Genomic DNA, 18,385 nt, shown 5'->3' on the forward strand with positions numbered 1-18,385 from the left:
AAATTCCATTACAAGCTTCTGTTTTTCTTTCATTTACAAAACTAATACCATTATCATAAAACATGCGTTGCTGAAAGTGTTTACCCACAAAACGGGACGATGATAAGCTGATAAGCGTCACGATCCACCGTCACGCTTGTCACTCCAAACGTTGGGCCCGACGATCGCGGAAAGATCTCGAGACTCGAGTTGTTTATCACAGTGCAAGGGGAGGAACGGGCACAAACCCGTGCACAATACCGTGAGCCTGTGTCACCGTGCGAACCGCTCTGTGTCGTCCCTCGGGAGAAATGCTGTCTTCCATCTTTTTCCTCTTCCGACAAATGCCAACCTTAGAGAGGCACGGTTATTTACTAGCGGCAAAAAAAAGTAAAAATCGGGTGAAAATATATCACACGAAAGAAGGGAAAAAACCCCCTCTGTTGCTGAGTAAAAACACGGGGAAAAGAAAATCAGCCAATGTGAGAGAGATGGCGTAGTATTTTTAGACGAAAACGGAAAAGCAAAACCTTCACATTTAGCAACAGTGACACAGGCACGCACACACACACACACACACAGACACACGAAATGCTGCCCCTCGGGTGTGGTGGAGATAAGAAGCAGGCAAGAAAGAGCAAAAAAAACTGCAAAGTGTCCCAATCTGTGGAGCAAGGATAAAACATAATAAGGCATAACGAGCCGTTTTTTATTTTGCGCTTCCGACGAACAACCTTTCCTGCAAGTTTTATGATACTTCCGCGCCTTCCCTACGCAACCGGTGGGTGCTGGAGGCGATTTATGAAAACAAGAAATAGATAAGCTTGTTCTTATCACAGTGCAAAAAGCCAAGCAGGCAGGCAGCAGTTTACAAACTCTCAATCACGTGCGCCTGTCATTTCGTTGCCAAAAGGCGTATAATTGCCATTAATTGTCCAACTCACTCTCTTTCGCTCTGTCTTTTTGAGCTTGTGTATGTTTGAGTTAGATAAAACAGTCAGTTAACGAGCGTGAAAGCAAACTATTTACGTAGCTTTGACATTTTTCCACACCGACCGGCGGTACACAACAACCCTTTTCGATTCACCCTCGCGCGAAGCGGGAGGGATTAAATTGAATATACGCGCCTGGTGGTAGCGCGCGCGCTTGGAATGTCTCGTGTCGCGTGTTTTCAGTAACGCAGGGCAGGGCGCGCGTTGAAGGAAAGAATCATCTTCCCACCTCGGAAGACACTCACGCCCGCCCGTGGGTGAAACCGTTCCGCACGAGACGAGTATTATTATCACCCGATGATCACCACACCGGCGCAATGGAAAGGAGAAAGGAGGAAAATTACGGCCAATAGAGAGAACAAAATAAGCTAAAAAGCGAGCCGAGGAGCTGACGAGCCTTCTTCAATCTGCTGCAGATGATGGGGATGATGGCGATGATTGTCGCCGATTGTGCAATACGTGTGATGTGCCGTGACGGAAGCGCACGGCTTTACCCATGTTTGCAGTTGTAAGGGATGAGATGATTGCGTACGCTTAAGCTTAAGCTGATTTTTATTGCACGCCAAACCAAACGAATGGAGGTGGAAACTAGCAGCAAAACTAGGTTAAAGCTTGGTAAAGTTCTTGAATTGAAGGACTCCAAATGATCGAGTGAGCGGAATTATTGGACGACAACTACAAGATAAACGTTGCACCCATGTTTAAAAATAGCTTTCAAATACAGAAATAAATATTTGAGGCAGATTATTTCATTGAAAACGAATAGAAGACAATAATATGTTTACTTAAATTATTTTTTTTTATATTTGCTTGGAAAACAAAATTCTGTTTGTTTTTCTTTTCCGTGATATAAGTATTCTGAGCCGCCATGCTGACCATGTGCCATTCGGTACGAATGTAAACATCGGCCTTTACACTGGCGTATAAGGATAAGGGTCCGTCCATAAGTTACGTTACGGTTGCGTGTACTTTTAGGCCCCTTCCAGACAAAAAAGAAAAAAACACCATCGTAACGATGAATTTGGTCAACCGAACAATAACGCTTGTTATTGTAAACAATAAGAACGGCGGTTTGTATCCCTCAACTTTGTTGTTAGTTTGCACTGCCGATACTAACAGTTATTTCGTTACGATTTCGGGAGGTCGAACGAAATTTACCGAAAACAGAAGTGAATTTGTACCGAATTTGTTTACCGAAAACAGAAGCGTTACAATACGTTACTTTTCATGTACCATTTTTTTGTTACTGTAGTTTTCTTTCGGAGTGTCTGGAAGCGACCTCTAGCAATAAGATTTGTGCATTATAGCTGCCACCGTAACGAGAAAGTTACACACCGAAAAACCACCGTAACGAGAAAGCTTGACAACCGAAAAGTAACACTTGTTACTGTAAACAAACGAAAAGTGAGTTTTGATTTCCTCAATTTTAACGAGAATAACGAGGAATATTAAAGTTTAATTTGTATTAAATTGATATTTGGCACTGCAGAAACATGCTAACAGCATTTTTCGTTAAGATTTCGCTCGCCAACGAAATCGGTGTACCAAAAAAGGAGCGTTACAATGCGTTACTTTTCATCGGTCAATTTTTTCACTACGGTGGGTTTTAGGTGTGTCTGACAGCGGTCATAGAGTGGAGAAGATACTCTCTATTATATTACTAATTATATAAATGATTAAAATATAATTTATTTTATGTAAATTGAATAACTTTAATAATTCATACTTTTCATTCATACGTTTCAAAGGCTATGTTTATAAGTTTATCCTTAAGCTTCAAGTATTTTCATTTTATTATTTGACAACTTATGCGGAATAACAGTATGTTCGATAAATAACAGGTATAAAAAACAAATCTTACAGCTAATAAAATATAGACCAGCAATGAAATTTGTCGTGCTCCAAAGGTATGAGACCTTTAAAAAGCAATGTAAAAAACTTTACGAAAAGAACCAGAACAACTTCTCGGTTCATTTAGTTAATTCAAAGTAAATAACGCCCTTCGATCCTCATCTAATCAACATTCATCTGTTCTTTATAAATCATAATGCACTAAGTTGCTTATAAAACGAACGTCAGATTTCGAACGACGGGTCGAAATAAGGAACGTTCTAGTAAGTGAACGTGAACCGCATGTACAGCAAGTTCACAAAAAAAAGTCTATTTCAAACTAAAATTATGTGTTTTCGAACCATTACGTTAGTTATATATTGTATTAAATTATTTCAAAGTACTTGTTGTTTACCAACAGCGGTTCTAGTTTGACAGATGCGTTGTGGTGAAGTGAGAGAGAGGGACAGGTAGCACAGGCGAAACAAACACGGGCGAAATAGAGAGAGTAGGAATGGTTCATCCCGAAGGAGCTTCGCGTGCAACGGATGAACCTGCGCAAATTAAGTGGAATGACCGCAATCGGTTTTGCGTGAAGTTTTAAAACGGGCACGAAGACGAAAATCGACCTCTTTCTACCATCGCGCCAAGAGAAGAAAGTTCAGTGAATTTTTAATACAGTTTAATGAAATTAAGTGAATTAAGAAAACTGATGTTTCAACTTTAAATTCGCGAAAGAAAGAGCTTTGTTGCTGGACGCAACAGTACTTGTATAAGGCATGTTTATGCAAGCCTGTATATACAAGCCTTCGTGACCTATTTCAAAAGAGGAGGGAAAATTTCAAACATGACATGGTACGTTACGTATTTTATGGACAACGATCAGCCCCATTTACATGCGGTTTTACATTGGAAATGAGCCTTAAAAACTCAATATTTTTTAAACTTTTGAAGGTTAAGCAAATGTGAACATTTCAAAATACATCGCAAAGGACTGTGGCTACGCCCTAAATCACAACCAGAGAGCACCACAGGACGGTAGTTAAAAGCGATTCTGAACCTTCCACTAACGAGCACAAAATGATTACGAGCCGTTGTAAATTAAGTGACCCATTTTATCTTACCAAAATAGGAAAAGCCACAGGAAACAAGTTCTTCAGAAACAAATTCAACAATCCAATAATCCTGTAGTTTCACTCGAACCACAATTACTAGGCGTTCTCTTTCTATGTGCTATTTTTTATGATTACATCCCAACAAACACATCTAGATTAAACCCCAATCTTCAACAACGCCATGACAACTTTCACCCACCCTCGCCCGAAACATTTTAATATTCATCACTAAGAATTTGGACAATCCCGTCCAGCAGCAACATCATCATCATCCGCATCGTCTCAGGCAAAGTGGAACGGACCGGCCAGCTACAACCCGGCCGTTCCAGTAGGTCAAAGGTTGGATGGGAAATAGCACAGCAAGCCCAGTAGCAGGAGCAAAACCTTGCCTTCGCCTGAACATAACCAAAGTCGTTCCGTTTTGGGGGGGTAAAAATTCATTCCATTCACATCGCGTCGAGCTTCACCCGTTCACCACTCGAATCGGAGAGATGCATTATTCAGCTGGCCAGAAATAAAAGCAAAAAAAAGCCCAGCTTCCCCTAAAAGAAATAATAGAAATAAACATCTGCTACATGCATGCCGCAGCTACCTAAGCCCGTATCAACATGGATTCGTGCCAAAAAAGTCGACTACCACGAACCTGGTTGAATTTGTAACCTATTGCACTAATCAAATTGATGCCGGAGCTCAAGTCGATGCAATTTATACAGATCTGAAAGCAGCATTCGACTCTCTTCCGCACGCAACTCTTCTCGCTAAACTCGACAAGCTAGGAGTTCCCAGCTCGCTCGTACAGTGGCTTAAGTCTTACCTAACTAATCGCACATACACCGTGAAAATTGATAAGCACATGTCCAAAGAAATAGTCAGCAGCTCGGGTGTGCCACAAGGAAGCAATATTGGCCCGCTTCTCTTCATATTGTTTATCAACGATGTTACCCTGGCTTTACCTCCCGACAGTATCAGTCTGTTTGCCGACGACGCAAAAATTTTCTCGCCTATTCACAACACAGGCGACTGCATCGAAATTTTCTGTTCGTGGTGCAAGCGTAATGGACTGACTATCTGCATCGAGAAATGCTACTGTGTGTCTTTTAGTCGATGCAGGAGCCCAGTGACTGGGACCTACTTCATGGACGGCACTGCAGTTAATCGACAGAATCATGCCAAAGACCTGGGCGTTCTGCTTGACTCTAGTTTGAACTTTAAACAGCATATCGATGACGTTGTAGCCAGAGGAAATCAATTACTTGGCGTGGTTATCCGGACAACTAATGAATTCCGTAACCCCATGTGCATTAAAGCTGTGTACAACTGCATCGTTCGTTCGGTTCTGGAATATTCGTGCGTAGTCTGGAGCCCAACTACCGCTTCTTCAATTGCTCGACTTGAGGCGATTCAACGTAAGCTCACGAGATATGCCCTACGCCTACTTCCCTGGCAGGATCGCAATAATCTTCCTCCGTATGCTGCGCGGTGCCGTCTTCTAGGCCTTGAACCTCTTTCGGTTAGAAGACGCAATGCACAGTGCTCTTTCATCGCTGGATTGCTAAATGGCTCTATCGACTCATCGCCTTTGTTGCATCGAGTCGATATCTATGCACCATCCCGAACACTTAGGTCTAGAGAAACTCTACGGCTCGCTCAACCCCGTTCCAGTGCTGGTCGGTCTGACCCTATGTTCCGCATGTCGGCTGTCTTCAACACTGTCTCGGATTGCTTCGACTTCGATATCTCAACTCAGTGCTTCAAGGAACGTCTCCGGCTTTTGCCGTGGCCGCAGTGAATTGCGATGTAAATCTTATTTTTGCTATGTATTTTTTTTTTCTCAATTGAACTGTTACATCTTAATTAGGCCATACGGCCCGTTGAAGATTAAATAAATAAATAATAATAATAATAATAATAATAATAGAAAATAAACTGAAAAAAACAAATCCCTACGCCAAGGAATTGGCAAATGTCAACCTCGGACGCCCGAGCCTGGTGGGAAAAGTTTTGTGCCGTGGAAAGCTCTCCTGTACCCCACCACCATTTCCCCGGACACTTGAGCGCTCATCCACTTTCGTTTCAATTGCAGCCGAGGGAGTTTTATTGATTTTCATACGAACCCAAACGGATCAGCTAGTGGGTGAGGCTCCCCACGGTATAGGTAACCGCAAGGACTATCGACGTCCACTGTAATGCGCTGGTCATTGATTTAAATGGATAAGCCAGACGAAAGGCACCGGTGCGCTTATCAACCGGGGACAAAGCATGGGCAGCATGTCGGCAAAGCGCTTGTCGTTTATTCGTCGTTGCCCGATGGGTGGCTCTTGTAATCGATAAAAGTGCGTCCTTGTGGCTTACCTACTGTCCCGACCAAGCATTCCAGATCAACCAGCCAGCCGGTGTGCGAAGGACGATTTCATCAGGGTCATTCTTCTTTTCCAAGCAAGTCCCACCAGCAACAGGTTGCCACGGAGGGAGGAAGAGTGAGCTGTGCAATGCTTGCTTCGATTGTGCTGTCCACAAACTTCCAAACTTCCAGAACCTCAGACAATTCGCATCAAATATTCACGCCCGTTAAGTGAAATCAACTTTTAATTAAAAGCAACACCTCCCGGCATGGGACACGCAACGCAATAGGACGAGCTGCCGTGTTTTTTTTTTTCGGGGCAAACGGAAACCCGACGCCTATCTGGTAAGGTATTTAACTCCCTCGGGGTGGGGAGGAGGTAACATGAACCTAAATCCCCGCGTGGGGACAGAAAGAAAAAAAAGAAAAACGCAAAGGATCTACCCTTAAAACCAACTCCCCTTCATTTCCCCACACATACACACACGACGTAAAGCTTTCCAAGGATTGAGTGTGTGTGTGTGTGTGTGTGTGTGTGTGTGTGTGTGTGTGTGTGTGTGTGTGTGTGTGTGTGTGTGTGTGTGTGTGTATATGTGTGTGTATATATATATATATGTGTGTGTGTGTGTGTGTGTGTGTGTGTGTGTGTGTGTGTGTGTGTGTGTGTGTGTGTGTGTGTGTGTGTGTGTGTGTGTGTGTGTGTGTGTGTGTGTGTGTGTGTGTGTGGTGTGTGTGTGTGTGTGTGTGTGTGTGTGTGTGTGTGTGTGTGTGTGTGTGTGTGTGTGTGTGTGTGTGTGTGGTGTGTGTGTGTGTGGTGTGTGTGTGTGGTGTGTGTGTGTGTGTGTGTGTGTGTGTGTGTGTGTGTGTGTGTGTGTGTGTGTGTGTGTGTGTGTGTGTGTGTGTGTGTGTGTGTGTGTGTGTGTGGAGCGGGAGGGTTATTTCGCACTTTTGCGCAACATTCCCGGTGGTCTCGGCTCGGTGGGTAAAGGGAGAAGCACGTGAATTCGGGCATGGCATGGGTCGGGTTGGCAAACATTGCGCGAGAGCTTCAAAGGAAAGCTCGGAAAATCGGCCCGGGATGTGGGCGTACGCGTGCCGCCACCAGGGACCGGAGCGGTTCACGGCCCATTACGGACAGGTGTGTGTGTGTGGGTGGGTTGGACCGCGTTCGGGCGGTGGTTCTGAATCGTACAACCGGGCGCAACTGCGCATGGCCAGCCGGTATAGCGTGTTTTGTTTCGGCACTGTTTGTAAGCCGTGGTTTCTTCCGCTCGTTTTGGAAGATTTGGTGTGCTGCCTTGGGTAGAAAAGCAGGGGTAATGGGCCAGCCGGAGGAGGACGCTGGCGGTCGTTATGGTCCAAAAATCTAGAAAGGTCGCACGGCCGGTATTGGTCGCACAGCTACTTCGCCAAATACTTTCTCCGCACTCACTGGCAAGCAAGTCTAATGAGATTATTATTTCAATCCGTCGATGGGTGACGGTGTGCCCAGGGACGATGCCGGAAGTGTTGTTTTATTTAGGTTTTTTTTTCGAGGATAGTGTAATGGGGTATGCTAAAAATAAGCTAACGCTGTCTACTTGTAAGCGTAACATGGCGAGCGTATTGCAGCATGGGAAATAATTTTAATCCATTATATGACATTAACTGGAAATAGATGATAGAAAGATGGGGGAAACCCGAAGCAGGAAGAATGTGTTATGTTCCGGAAAATCTTACCATTTACGTAGCGTTATCGTAGAATCGAGAAGCAATTGTTTGCTTCCCTCGCTCCTTCTAGCAGTTTTCCCAGCTAGTTCGTCCTACTCTGCCACTGCTTTTTCAATATCCCTGATGAGGCAGCTTGTGCGGGAAACTTTTCAAACACCGACGACCCACTGGACACACTTTAGTGACGCTTCTTTCCATACACAGTTTGTCCGAAACATGCGGCAGCCGGATGCAGTAGCCGGATGCCTTCGATTCCGATCAGACCGCGTTGCATCGCGTATGCACCGACGATGGACACTTTGCATCGCTGTTTGATCATTATGAATTACACACTCATTCTACTGTTCCACTGCAAATCCTTACGCTTAATTGTTCAACTGTACGTTTCAGTTCAGTCAAGTACAAAACTTCACACACGAAAAAGCACAAAATTCACAACACATTTAGCGAGCATGCGATGGGAAAACGCAGTGGCACGCACACAAATCGGGCTCGGTGTTGTTTTTTCCAAAAAAAGAAAAGAAAACCACAACAATGCACCGTCAAAGTTTGAACGTCAACTGCCAACGTAGGGGGAATGGTAGAATTTTGAATTTTTTGCCGTAATTCTGGTAAAAAAAGGTGGCCTTAAAGCGAAAAAATATGTTATTTTAAATTAATATATTACGATTTATCAAAGGGAACAAGTATAGAAGTTATGTTATTGTCTAGAGAAAATTACATTCTCTTTGTCATCCACGCGATCTACGAATAACGCGTTAATTTGGATATCCTGTCACAGCGCGCCAACATGTCACCGGGAGTTTGTTTGTAAACAAAACTAAATTAGAGCTAAAAAAAAGAAAAAAATCCAATGCGAACGAAGCAATTGGTCGTTCATTTTTTCTTCAAGGACTTCAAGTGAGTAATTTATTGAGCTAAGTATTCGGAACATGTTTTACCGAAAATAAAATAATGAAATTCACGTCTCATGTGTTTACAGCAATCAGGTGCTAAAACATTCTTGTACTGTTGCTACGAACGTATCCTGGAGCCGCTTTTCACGTCGTTTATTGTCGGAAATCCCTCTAACAAGGATGCTGTTGGATGTAGCCATATTCAATTCGGTCGGAAAATAAAGAGCGGGAATTAAAATTGTTTTGAAAACGAGGTGCAAGCATCATTAATTCGACGACCCTCGTCTTGAGCTAACTTTCAGCCGGACATTCGTCCAATGGAACGGTACAAGTGTGGCTGTTTTGGCCACATCCAGCTACACTGTAAGCCGTGGTATAAACAGTACATTGCTGATCCTTGCTGCAAGGACAGGCATAATATCCGGAAGATTGACAATAACCGATCTTACGGTGAGACACGCAAAGCTCTATTTAATTCCGAGATTTGTAAGGCTCAAAGCCTCGCACCAGCGTATTACGTAAACACTCGAGAAATTGGCTGAAATGAAGAAATGGTTGAAATAACCTGAATTGTCCGATCAATGTAGAGTGGAATTATTGTGTTTGGAAATAAAAAAAAAAAGTTCAATGTACAAAACTAAACCTGAAGCGTTGTTCCAATTCGAAAATGTTTCATAATACACTTTATTGTTAGAAAAAAAATCGTACAAAATATAAAGCCCTTCCAATTACTTTGCACTTTAAAACCTCCTCACGGTCGACTGCATTCCGAGCGACTGTTTGTGATTATCCTCCGGTATGCGCACGAGCAGCGTACTCTTCGGCCCGGTCTGCCACATCACCCCATTGTCGTCGATGATGCACGTCTCCAGATTCAGCTGCCACTGGCCACCCAAGCTGACCGGCCCACCATTAAACGTGTGCGCCGTGTTGTTCAGCGCAATCAGGAAGCTGCCGCTCAGAAAGTCCCGATGCGGTTTCACCACCTGCGTCAGCGTGAGACTGTCCGACAGCAGCTTCACATCGTTCGGCCGGGACGTCATCAGGGTGGAGTTTAGCGTCAGCTGGATGCTGTTGATCGCCCGGAACAGCGACGGCGTACGGCCGTAGTGCTGGATGACACCTTCCACCTTCACCACCAAATGGCTGTTCGGCTGCACAAACACCGGTTCACCGGTGGCGCGGGGCTGTGGGGTCAGTGCCAGCTTCACAGACGTATTCTGCAGCACCTGGAAGAAGAAGCGCGGCGTACAGTGGGCGAACGGACCACCGTTTCAATCTGCTTCATCATCATGTCCGTGTGCTCGTGGGTGAGCGTTTTGGTGCCGCCAGGAACCTCGGCCGGTATCAGCTGCAGATGTTTCAGCACCGTCCGGCACACAGAAAGCAGGTAGCGCGTCTCGGGATGGCTCGATTGCGGTGCCACCTTCGGCGTTTCCGACGGGTTGATGAACGAAATCGTCTCGATGGAAAGCTGCAGCGTGGCACAGAGGTGCTGTACCGCTTCCAGGTGCTCCAGCGTGCCGGGATCGGCATCGAACGAGCTTTTGTACAGCCGGCCGTACGCATCTTCGCAGTTTTTCAGCAGCTTCACGTGCTTGCGCAGCTGGTTCGTGATGTGACCGTACTTTTGCAGCGGATCGCGGCAGTTTTGCGCCAGCGTTTGGGAAATTTCCGACGGCGGCGTGATGCAGAGCGTGTTCCGCGTGATCACCACACTGTGCAGCACCTCGAGAAACGTGCACCGCAGGCGGATCAGCTCCGACTGGAACGCCAGCGGGTGCTGGGGCGACGAGCTGGCCTTCAGCGTCGACAGCGCAATGCAATACAGATTGATTGCCTTCTCGAGCCGATCGATGAGCGAGAGGGAACCGGTCGCACCCGGCAGCGCCGCACCCGGTTCCCGCTTAACGTGCCTCTGGGCAAGCGCGTCATACTCCTGGCCGTGGTTAAGGATGCACTCCGCCTTCGAGATCTGGCCCAGTGCCACCAGATAGAAGTGCAAGTTTTCCAGCGAAATGTTCCGCGACAGCTTCTCGTAGATGAGCGCGGCAAGGAAGTGCTGCCCGTAGCGGGAGGCGGAGCGGGCGATCCGGTACTGCGTCCACGGGTTCGTCGTCTGCAGTAGCTGCACAAAGATGCCGATCACGTTGTCCGGCATGAAGGATCCCAGCATGGCCTGCATGCAAATCGCGGCGAGCAGCTCCACGATGTTCGTCCTCTCCTTGTCCAGCGTCTCCGGTCCGCCGCTCGACCGGGCCAGCGCTTCCAGCTTGCGCAGCAAATGCTGCATCACGCCACTGAAGGGGCTCGTGCCGGGTAGTTGAGTTTCGTAAAACTCGCACGACACGATCACGTTCGAGCAGATCGCACGAGCGCCTCGCAGATCAGCTTCGAGTGGCCGGCGGTAGACGTGGAGTGCTCCTCGCTCAGCAGCTCCGCAATCATTTCCGCGAAGCTTTCCCCAAACTCACGGCTCGTCTTGGACAGCTGCACGCCACACTTCAGATACAGGCGGAAGTCCTTCAGCGAGGCCCTGTTCTGCAGCGATGCCTGAATGAGAAACTCCAGATGCATGTCCAGATACTCGAGCACGTGCACCGGCGGTGGGATGTTCTCCGTGTGGCAGTACGTGATCAGGCTGGTGAGGATCGTCATCGCGCGGCCACCGCTGTCGTTCTCCATCAGCAGGCAGTTCTTGCACACGTCCAGTATCTGCTGCTGCTCCTCGTTCAGCATCGTGTGGCAGGTGTGGGACACTTGGTGAGCGTCAGTATCACGTCCAGCGCCATGTTCTGGTTGCTGCACTGCACGGTAAGCTGCAGCAGCCGGCTGATCGCCGTCTTGGGCCACAGATACGCGCCCTTCTCCGCCAGCTTCTTCAGCGACAGCAGCACCGTACACTGTACCCGCTTGCGCGGGTCCTGCAGGTACACCAGCAGCAAATCGACCTGATCCGGTATGTCCACCAGCGTGGCACAGGACAGCTGCGACAGGGAGCGTATGATTTCCACCACAAACTGCTCGGACGGATACTTCGGCAGCAGATCGCGGCAGAGCGCGCGCACCAGTGCGGCCGTACTGGCGTCGTGGTGCATGTGCCGCAGCACCGGTATCAGGTGCAGCTTCATGTTGACCGGCGTCTGCAGGCTCTCGATCATCGACGCCACCTTCGAGCACATGCCGACGGCGAACGTTTTCGACTGGGCCGCGAACTGTACGCTGGCGAAGATGGCCGCCTCCACCTCGACCGTATCGTGACTGTCCAGCGCCATGCGAATCGCATGGTGGACGTGCTGCTTCTCCGGAATGACGAACGCCACTGCGCCGAGCGTGCGGAGCGTGAGGGCCGCGCCACCGGATCGTTCGAGTGGATCACCATAAAGATGCGCTTCAGAAACTCGTCGATGTTGATGATCTTTTCCAGGTGCTTTTCGCTCTGCTGGCAAACGCGCAGTATCCACAGCCGGGACAGGTTCGAGCCGATGCGAAAGAACTCGGCCAGCTTCAGGAAGACGAGTTGATCAGGATGGGGAAGGGATAGCGTTCGAACAGCTTGGGGAAGCGGATGATTGCCTCGCACTGGTCGCCGATCTTGCTCGACCGCAGGCCCTTGTCCAGCTCGATGAGGACCGATTCGAGTCGCCATCGGTTTCGTTGAGGAAGTTTTCGTTGAAATTGTTCACTCGTACGCTGATCATTGTGAGTTTTGCTGTTTCTCTTTTCTCGCACGCACGCAGTTGCCGTCCGGCTTTGGGGCGGTGTTTGGTGATTTTGTAAACAAATGGTGAAAGTGTCATCGTGTGCGGGACCGTTCCCAAGTAGCAGTTTGAAAAGCATGCGGAAATTCAAATGTGACCGTTATTTCGTTTGTTTCATTTCAAAAGCCAATTTGTATGAAAAGTCACAAGGGATGCTGGCAACTCAAAAAAAAAAACAAAATGATTAAAATGACCAAAAAACTGTGGATTACGATTGCAACCACCGCTGTTATCCAAATTTGAAATGGCGTTTACATTCATTGCCCAAGTGCCACAAATCCACTAAACGACCACTAAACGGCTTCTAAACGACTCAAGTTCTCTACCTAAACGGAATATAGAAAGACTTCGTTTAGCAGACGCCAAACGACTCATTCATTCTAAAATAGCAAAAAAGCTGGTGGCGCTCTCTGTTGGTGGGATACCCCAACCAGTTGAGCTTCATCGCTTGGAGGAGAGCTTTCTCATTTCCTCTGTACTGTTGTATGGTTTCGCATTGAAGTTATGCATCGCTAGAACTAGAACGGCGATACAATTGTTTAATTACTAAACTCCAACGGAAACCACCAGTACTGAAGCAAGTGAGAATTGAGTTATGGTCGTTGGTGTTGATACCACGTATCTGACCACACGACCATTCACATAGATTTTTGCTCAGAAAGTTAGAAGGCTATACAGGTCATGATAAGATGAAACTTGTCGAAACACATTGCAAGAACAGGATAGCAATATAATGATGAGTTGTAATACGCCATCTATTGATCAAACCAATGAAGCTGTGGAGCTTTCATTTTTTATATGGATATTCAATTTTCCAGTCGTTTAAGCTTAATCTGTGGCGCTTGGGTGCAGTTTAAAATTTTGTAAGATTTAGGTCTCTGGACATGTTGCGGAAAAATTGGTTTAATGAAAATATTTATGGATTTTTCAATTTATTCCAAACATTGTACACCAATTTTCTCGCAAAAATGAAAACTAAGTTAAAATTATTTTGTTTCCGTTTTGCTATGGTTGAAAACTGTTTCTGCAACAAATAAACGTGAAACAAATCGATTTGTTTATCTTACAACAAAAATGTTCCCGCAACATGATTATGACAGTACGACCATGCGATTTGACCACAAATATTTCCGCAACATGTTTTCGTCTATAGTGTTGTATGGTTTTGCATTAAAGTTATGCATTTCTAGAACTAGAACGGTGATACGATTGCTTAAATATTAAACTCTAATTTGATCTATCAGAACTGAATGAAGTGAGATTTGAATAATGGTCGATGATGTTGATGGTGGATAAACACGTATATGACCACTCGACCATTTTAATAGATTTTTGCTCGAAATGTTTTAAGGGCATAAAAACCATGATTAAATGAAGTTTGACGAAACACATGGCGAGAAAAGGACAGCTATATAGTAATGAGTTATAATACACCATCTATTCAGCAAACCAGTGGAGCTATGGAGCTTTCGTTTTTTTCTATATATTCAATTTTCCAGTCGTTTATGCTTAATCTGTGGCGCTTGGGTAGTACCAATTAAACATAAACATTGATATTATCAAACTGCATAAACCGACAAATAACATATTTCGGGTATAAAAGATTCCCACGAATTTCATATGAATTAGAAGTCGAATTCAGTGTTATTTGTTAAAAAATGAAAAAAAAATTTTTTAATTGAGAAAAATCCAACAAACCTTACTCACTTACACATCCAGCAAGCACTGTAGCAGCCATGATAGCACCGCCCCTGAAAAGGCCTTTTGCATTTGTTACTTGGGCACTGGGCCGGAGCTGTCACTGAGGGCAGAAAATTTCTCCCGAATGAGTAATAAATGTTTTTATTTTGTTTGTGCACCGCGCGCTGTATGTTCTTTCCCCTGTTTGTTCGATGATAAGTGGCTTTATTCGCTTCAATTGATAAATGAGTCGCGCAGGTACGGCGATGAAAACGTGACCGTACTCCCGCCCAAGAAACGCCTCTCGCCAGAGTGCGCCTAACACGTGCTGGTGCATCGCAGTCCGCAGTCCGAGGGGTGTGGGCCACCCGTTGATAAGAGCGTTGATACGCTGCCTGCAACCACCGATGGTGAACTAATCCGGGAGCTAGAGCGACAGAACGACTAGGCACCATGTCCAACTATCAGCTGCACGCCAACGAAACGACCATCTCGATCCCGCGCATCATCACGGTGGACAGTGTGAACTACTACGAGATACTGGTGAAATGTGGCCAGGTCATGTGGACGGTCAACCATCGGTATCGCGACTTTGCCGAGCTGCACGACCAGCTCGTGTCGGAACGGGGCGTCTCGAAGGACAAGCTGCCGCCGAAGAAGGTGCTCGGCAACAAGAGCCCACCTTCCTGAGAAACGCCAGGAAGCGCTCGAGCAGTACCTGAGGGAGATGCTGATCTTCTGAAGGTAACGATGCCGCGAGAGTTTGTCGAGTTTCTCGACTTTCCACCGGTACGATATCATCTTCTGGTGCAGCACCTGGCCAGCTCGCTCTTTCTGCGCGGGGACGCGTTTCTGGCCAAGTCGAAAAAGTACGGCTTCTCGGTGCTGGAGCTGCACGCGATCAGCGAGCGAATGCAGATCCTTGCCCGCCGACCGAGGCGGCTGCAGCAACTACAACTTCTCCCACATATGGACTTTGCGCCCAGCTCGAGACGATCATCGTGCTGCCGACCAAGAACAGTCCTGCCCACGATCCTGTACGACGACGATCGGATAAGACATCCCGCACGCGCTCCACAAACCGATCGGTAGTAGCAATCATCCCGGTGCAGCTGCGGTACGAGCTGAGCGTGTTCAAGGTGTTGCGTAATCTCATCATTTACGCGTGCCGACGGAAAACATTCAAATGTAGGTCAGTACCGTTTTCGCGCTGATAGGAGAGGGGAGGGGGTTTGGAATGGAGCAATGTTTTGTATGATGGGTGGTGGTGGTGGTGGTGGAGATTGTACTTACCCTTGTCACTTGTTTCGGTGCCACGGTTTTTAGGTGCCTTGCGTGAAACGCTCTCAAGGATAGAGGTGTACAAGAGCGAAACGAAGCAAATCTGCCAAATTGCGCTGTGTGATAATGTCCACAAGGATGCGGCCGAAGACGAGCTGGACAAGGTCGAGGTAAGTTGAAGTGAAAAAAAAAAGAAAAAGGCATTTTAAAAATTTTATTTTAATTAATTACCTCACTTTTCCCTTCTTGCAGCAGTGGAAAAACCTCGCCACGCGGTGTTTAAGGAAAACCAGCTGACGGTGATCGATCGAACGATCCGGCTGTTTCCCACCGTCAAGGATCTGGGCTGGACAAGAACAAGCTGGAAAGCATCGCCCATCTTAGCACCTGAACAACCTGCAGATACTCAGCCTGCGCTGCAACCGGATAGCGCAGCAGTGCGCGAATGGCACGTCCAGCTCGGCAATCTGGTCACGCTGAACTGTCCCAGAACCGGATACGCCTGCTCGAAGGGCTGGGCAAGCTGTACTCGCTGGTGAACTTGGATTTGAGCTGCAATTTAATTGACGATATTAATGAAATTGATTACATCGGTAATTTACCGCTGCTGGAGAATCTGCGCCTCATGGGGAATCCGCGCGGGTGGTGTCGGTAAGTTGTGGTCGGTATGCAGTGCTGCAAAATGTCACTGCAAATCGGACTGAAATCTTCTGAAAAAATCTGACTTGAAACAATAATGTCAGTGTCACGTACTCAATAGGCGTCATCCATCAAAAACGTAAAGCAAAATTGCAAATTTTCGACCCCCTCCTCCCGTAGTGTAACAAACTGTTACGATGGAAAAAACCCTCCCTCCCTCAAATGACGTAACAGATAGACCCCACCCTCCTCAAATAGCTTATTTATTGAACAAAATCAAATTTTTGGTGAGTTACTTTACTCTGGTATATTTTATTATATTTATTTTGCGTTACGTAACAAAAGATAAACTCCGCCTCTCTCCTATCAAACAAATCGTTACGTTTGACGACACCTCCGACCCCTCCCCTATCAACATTACTTTATTCATGGATGACGCCATATGATGATCAGAGGTGATACTCAAAACGATTGGTATGACTAATGAAGGTTCGTGACATTTTTGCGACCAAAGCTTGGTCATGAGACACTATGTCATGACTTTTTTACTGTGATTAGTTCTGCAAAATGTCACTGGCATGGTCATGATAAATTCCAGCCGAAACAAAATCCATGTCAGCGTCAAGAGCAGTACTGTGATGATCAGAGATGAGACTCAAACATTTGGTGCAACCATCACATACTAGGTAAATTGTGTGCCTGGGTCAGTCACTTGGTCAAGACATTTTGTGTCGGTGATCATCACGATAGTCATGCGATGCGTACCTTCGAGAAAGAAAGTCCACATGTCAAGTATATTCCAAGAATGACGTGATTATCACCAACAGAAATTGTCATGACCAGAGAGTGACTAAGTGTTGGGTGCTAAACAAAATGTCACCAAGTATGTGATTGGTCCACCCACTGTTTGAGGCTTACCCCTGATATCTTAGTTGTGTATTTGAGCTGATTTGAGCTTTGTTTCAGTCATGAGTATGGTGATTGAAACATGGGCATTTGGCAGCACTGTCACAGTCAGAAAAAAAAAACATTATTATGCTTGGGCCGACATTAAGCTCAGCTTGTCAGTTAGAGTTTCGCATTTGACTCAATCACTCGCATATCGCGTTCGCACTTTCATTGATTATCAGCAATGAGCATCAACCTACACAAAATATGCTCATTGTTTTCGTTGGTCAACATCTCGTGATGCTCATGACATTTTGCACCACTGCAGCACATGTGCTTCTTTCATTTTCAACGCTAATGACCGTTACCTTCACCACTTTTAGACTACCGTGCCCGGGTGCTTTCGCGATTCGGCGAACGGTTGCAGGAGATCTATCTGGACAATGAGAAGGGCAACCAGACGGAGTACGATATGGCGCTGGTGCTATCTGCGCTGCGCATATCGGCCCAGAAATCGCACCGCACAGCTGCACAGGCCTCGAACCGGCGGTAAGTACGCCCGCCGAAGGAGCAGCAGAGAAGAGAGAGACCGATACGACGTGCCGGACCGAGTGGTGGAGCGGGCAGTTGAAACGATGCTACATTCCAAGCAGGCCGAGCGGACCATCGTCAGCCTGTGAGAAACGATGAAGGGTGTTTTTGAAACGTAATAGTACAGCAAAGCTGGACGAGGCCAAGCATACCAGGAGAGAGCGTGTGTGGGGAGAATGAAAGAGATATTTTAACACCCAAAACAGTTGACCGGAACGGATAGAAGCGTTCGGGAAAATTATTATTATTATTATTATTACGTTTTTATACTGAAATCTTTATAAGCCAAAAACCGCCCCTTCGTGACGTGCTCTTGGTAGGGCGAAAAGGTTTGATGCAATATATATATGTATCTTAACAGAAGCTCTCCACGTTCCTACTGGGCGCTTTTTCGTCATGTTCCGGATCGTGATATATCACTGAAAATTGGCAGCTGCAGAAAGCTTATTTAAAAATAATTCATTCTCAATTATTAAACATCGAGGGACCTGATAGGATCGTGATAACAAGGTAACAAAGCTCCGGTAAGGTCCGTTCAATCACACATCGATTCATTCCAGATCTTCTTACGCCGTTTCTTTTCTTTCTTCCCCTCCGTCTGCCCGTAGGGTATTTGCTTCATGTGGCCCTGCTCGAACAGCTGCGTCGGCCACCGTACCTCGTCCTCCATCTTGAGCACCGT

The 18,385-nt window shown here is 46.4% G+C and overlaps 2 protein-coding genes and 1 pseudogene across 2 annotated transcripts; 1 reads left to right on the plus strand and 2 right to left on the minus strand.

Moving 5' to 3' along the window:
• Nucleotides 1-9,603: 9,603 nt before the first annotated feature.
• Nucleotides 9,604-11,156, minus strand: LOC121601972 (integrator complex subunit 7-like). Its single transcript, XM_041930765.1, has 2 exons — nucleotides 10,134-11,156; nucleotides 9,604-10,092 (listed from the first exon to the last, which is right to left on the minus strand). Exons 1-2 carry the CDS (start codon nucleotides 11,154-11,156, stop codon nucleotides 9,604-9,606), a joined length of 1,512 nt encoding a protein of 503 aa, XP_041786699.1.
• Nucleotides 11,157-11,215: 59 nt separating this feature from the next.
• On the minus strand, nucleotides 11,216-12,632 carry LOC121601970 (integrator complex subunit 7-like). Its single transcript, XM_041930763.1, is given in 5 exon segments — nucleotides 11,216-11,616; nucleotides 11,619-12,212; nucleotides 12,215-12,379; nucleotides 12,382-12,498; nucleotides 12,501-12,632. Coding segments are annotated over 5 exon segments (1,341 nt in total). The 5' UTR covers nucleotides 12,565-12,632.
• Nucleotides 12,633-14,732: 2,100 nt separating this feature from the next.
• LOC121601971 lies at nucleotides 14,733-17,665 on the plus strand (annotated as a pseudogene).
• The last annotated feature ends 720 nt before the right edge of the window (nucleotides 17,666-18,385 follow it).

The sequence above is a fragment of the Anopheles merus genome, unplaced genomic scaffold (assembly GCF_017562075.2).
Source record: "Anopheles merus strain MAF unplaced genomic scaffold, AmerM5.1 LNR4000250, whole genome shotgun sequence".
NCBI lineage: Eukaryota > Metazoa > Arthropoda > Insecta > Diptera > Culicidae > Anopheles > Anopheles merus.

Coding starts and splice junctions, on each gene's coding strand:
- LOC121601972 (XM_041930765.1), bottom strand. CDS start 11,156: ATGCAGCATTTGCTGCGCAAGCTGGAAGCGCTGGCCCGGTCGAGCGGC. Junction 10,093..10,133: donor TGATGAAGCAGATTGAAACG/GTGGTCCGTTCG, acceptor TTCTTCTTCCAG/GTGCTGCAGAATACGTCTGT.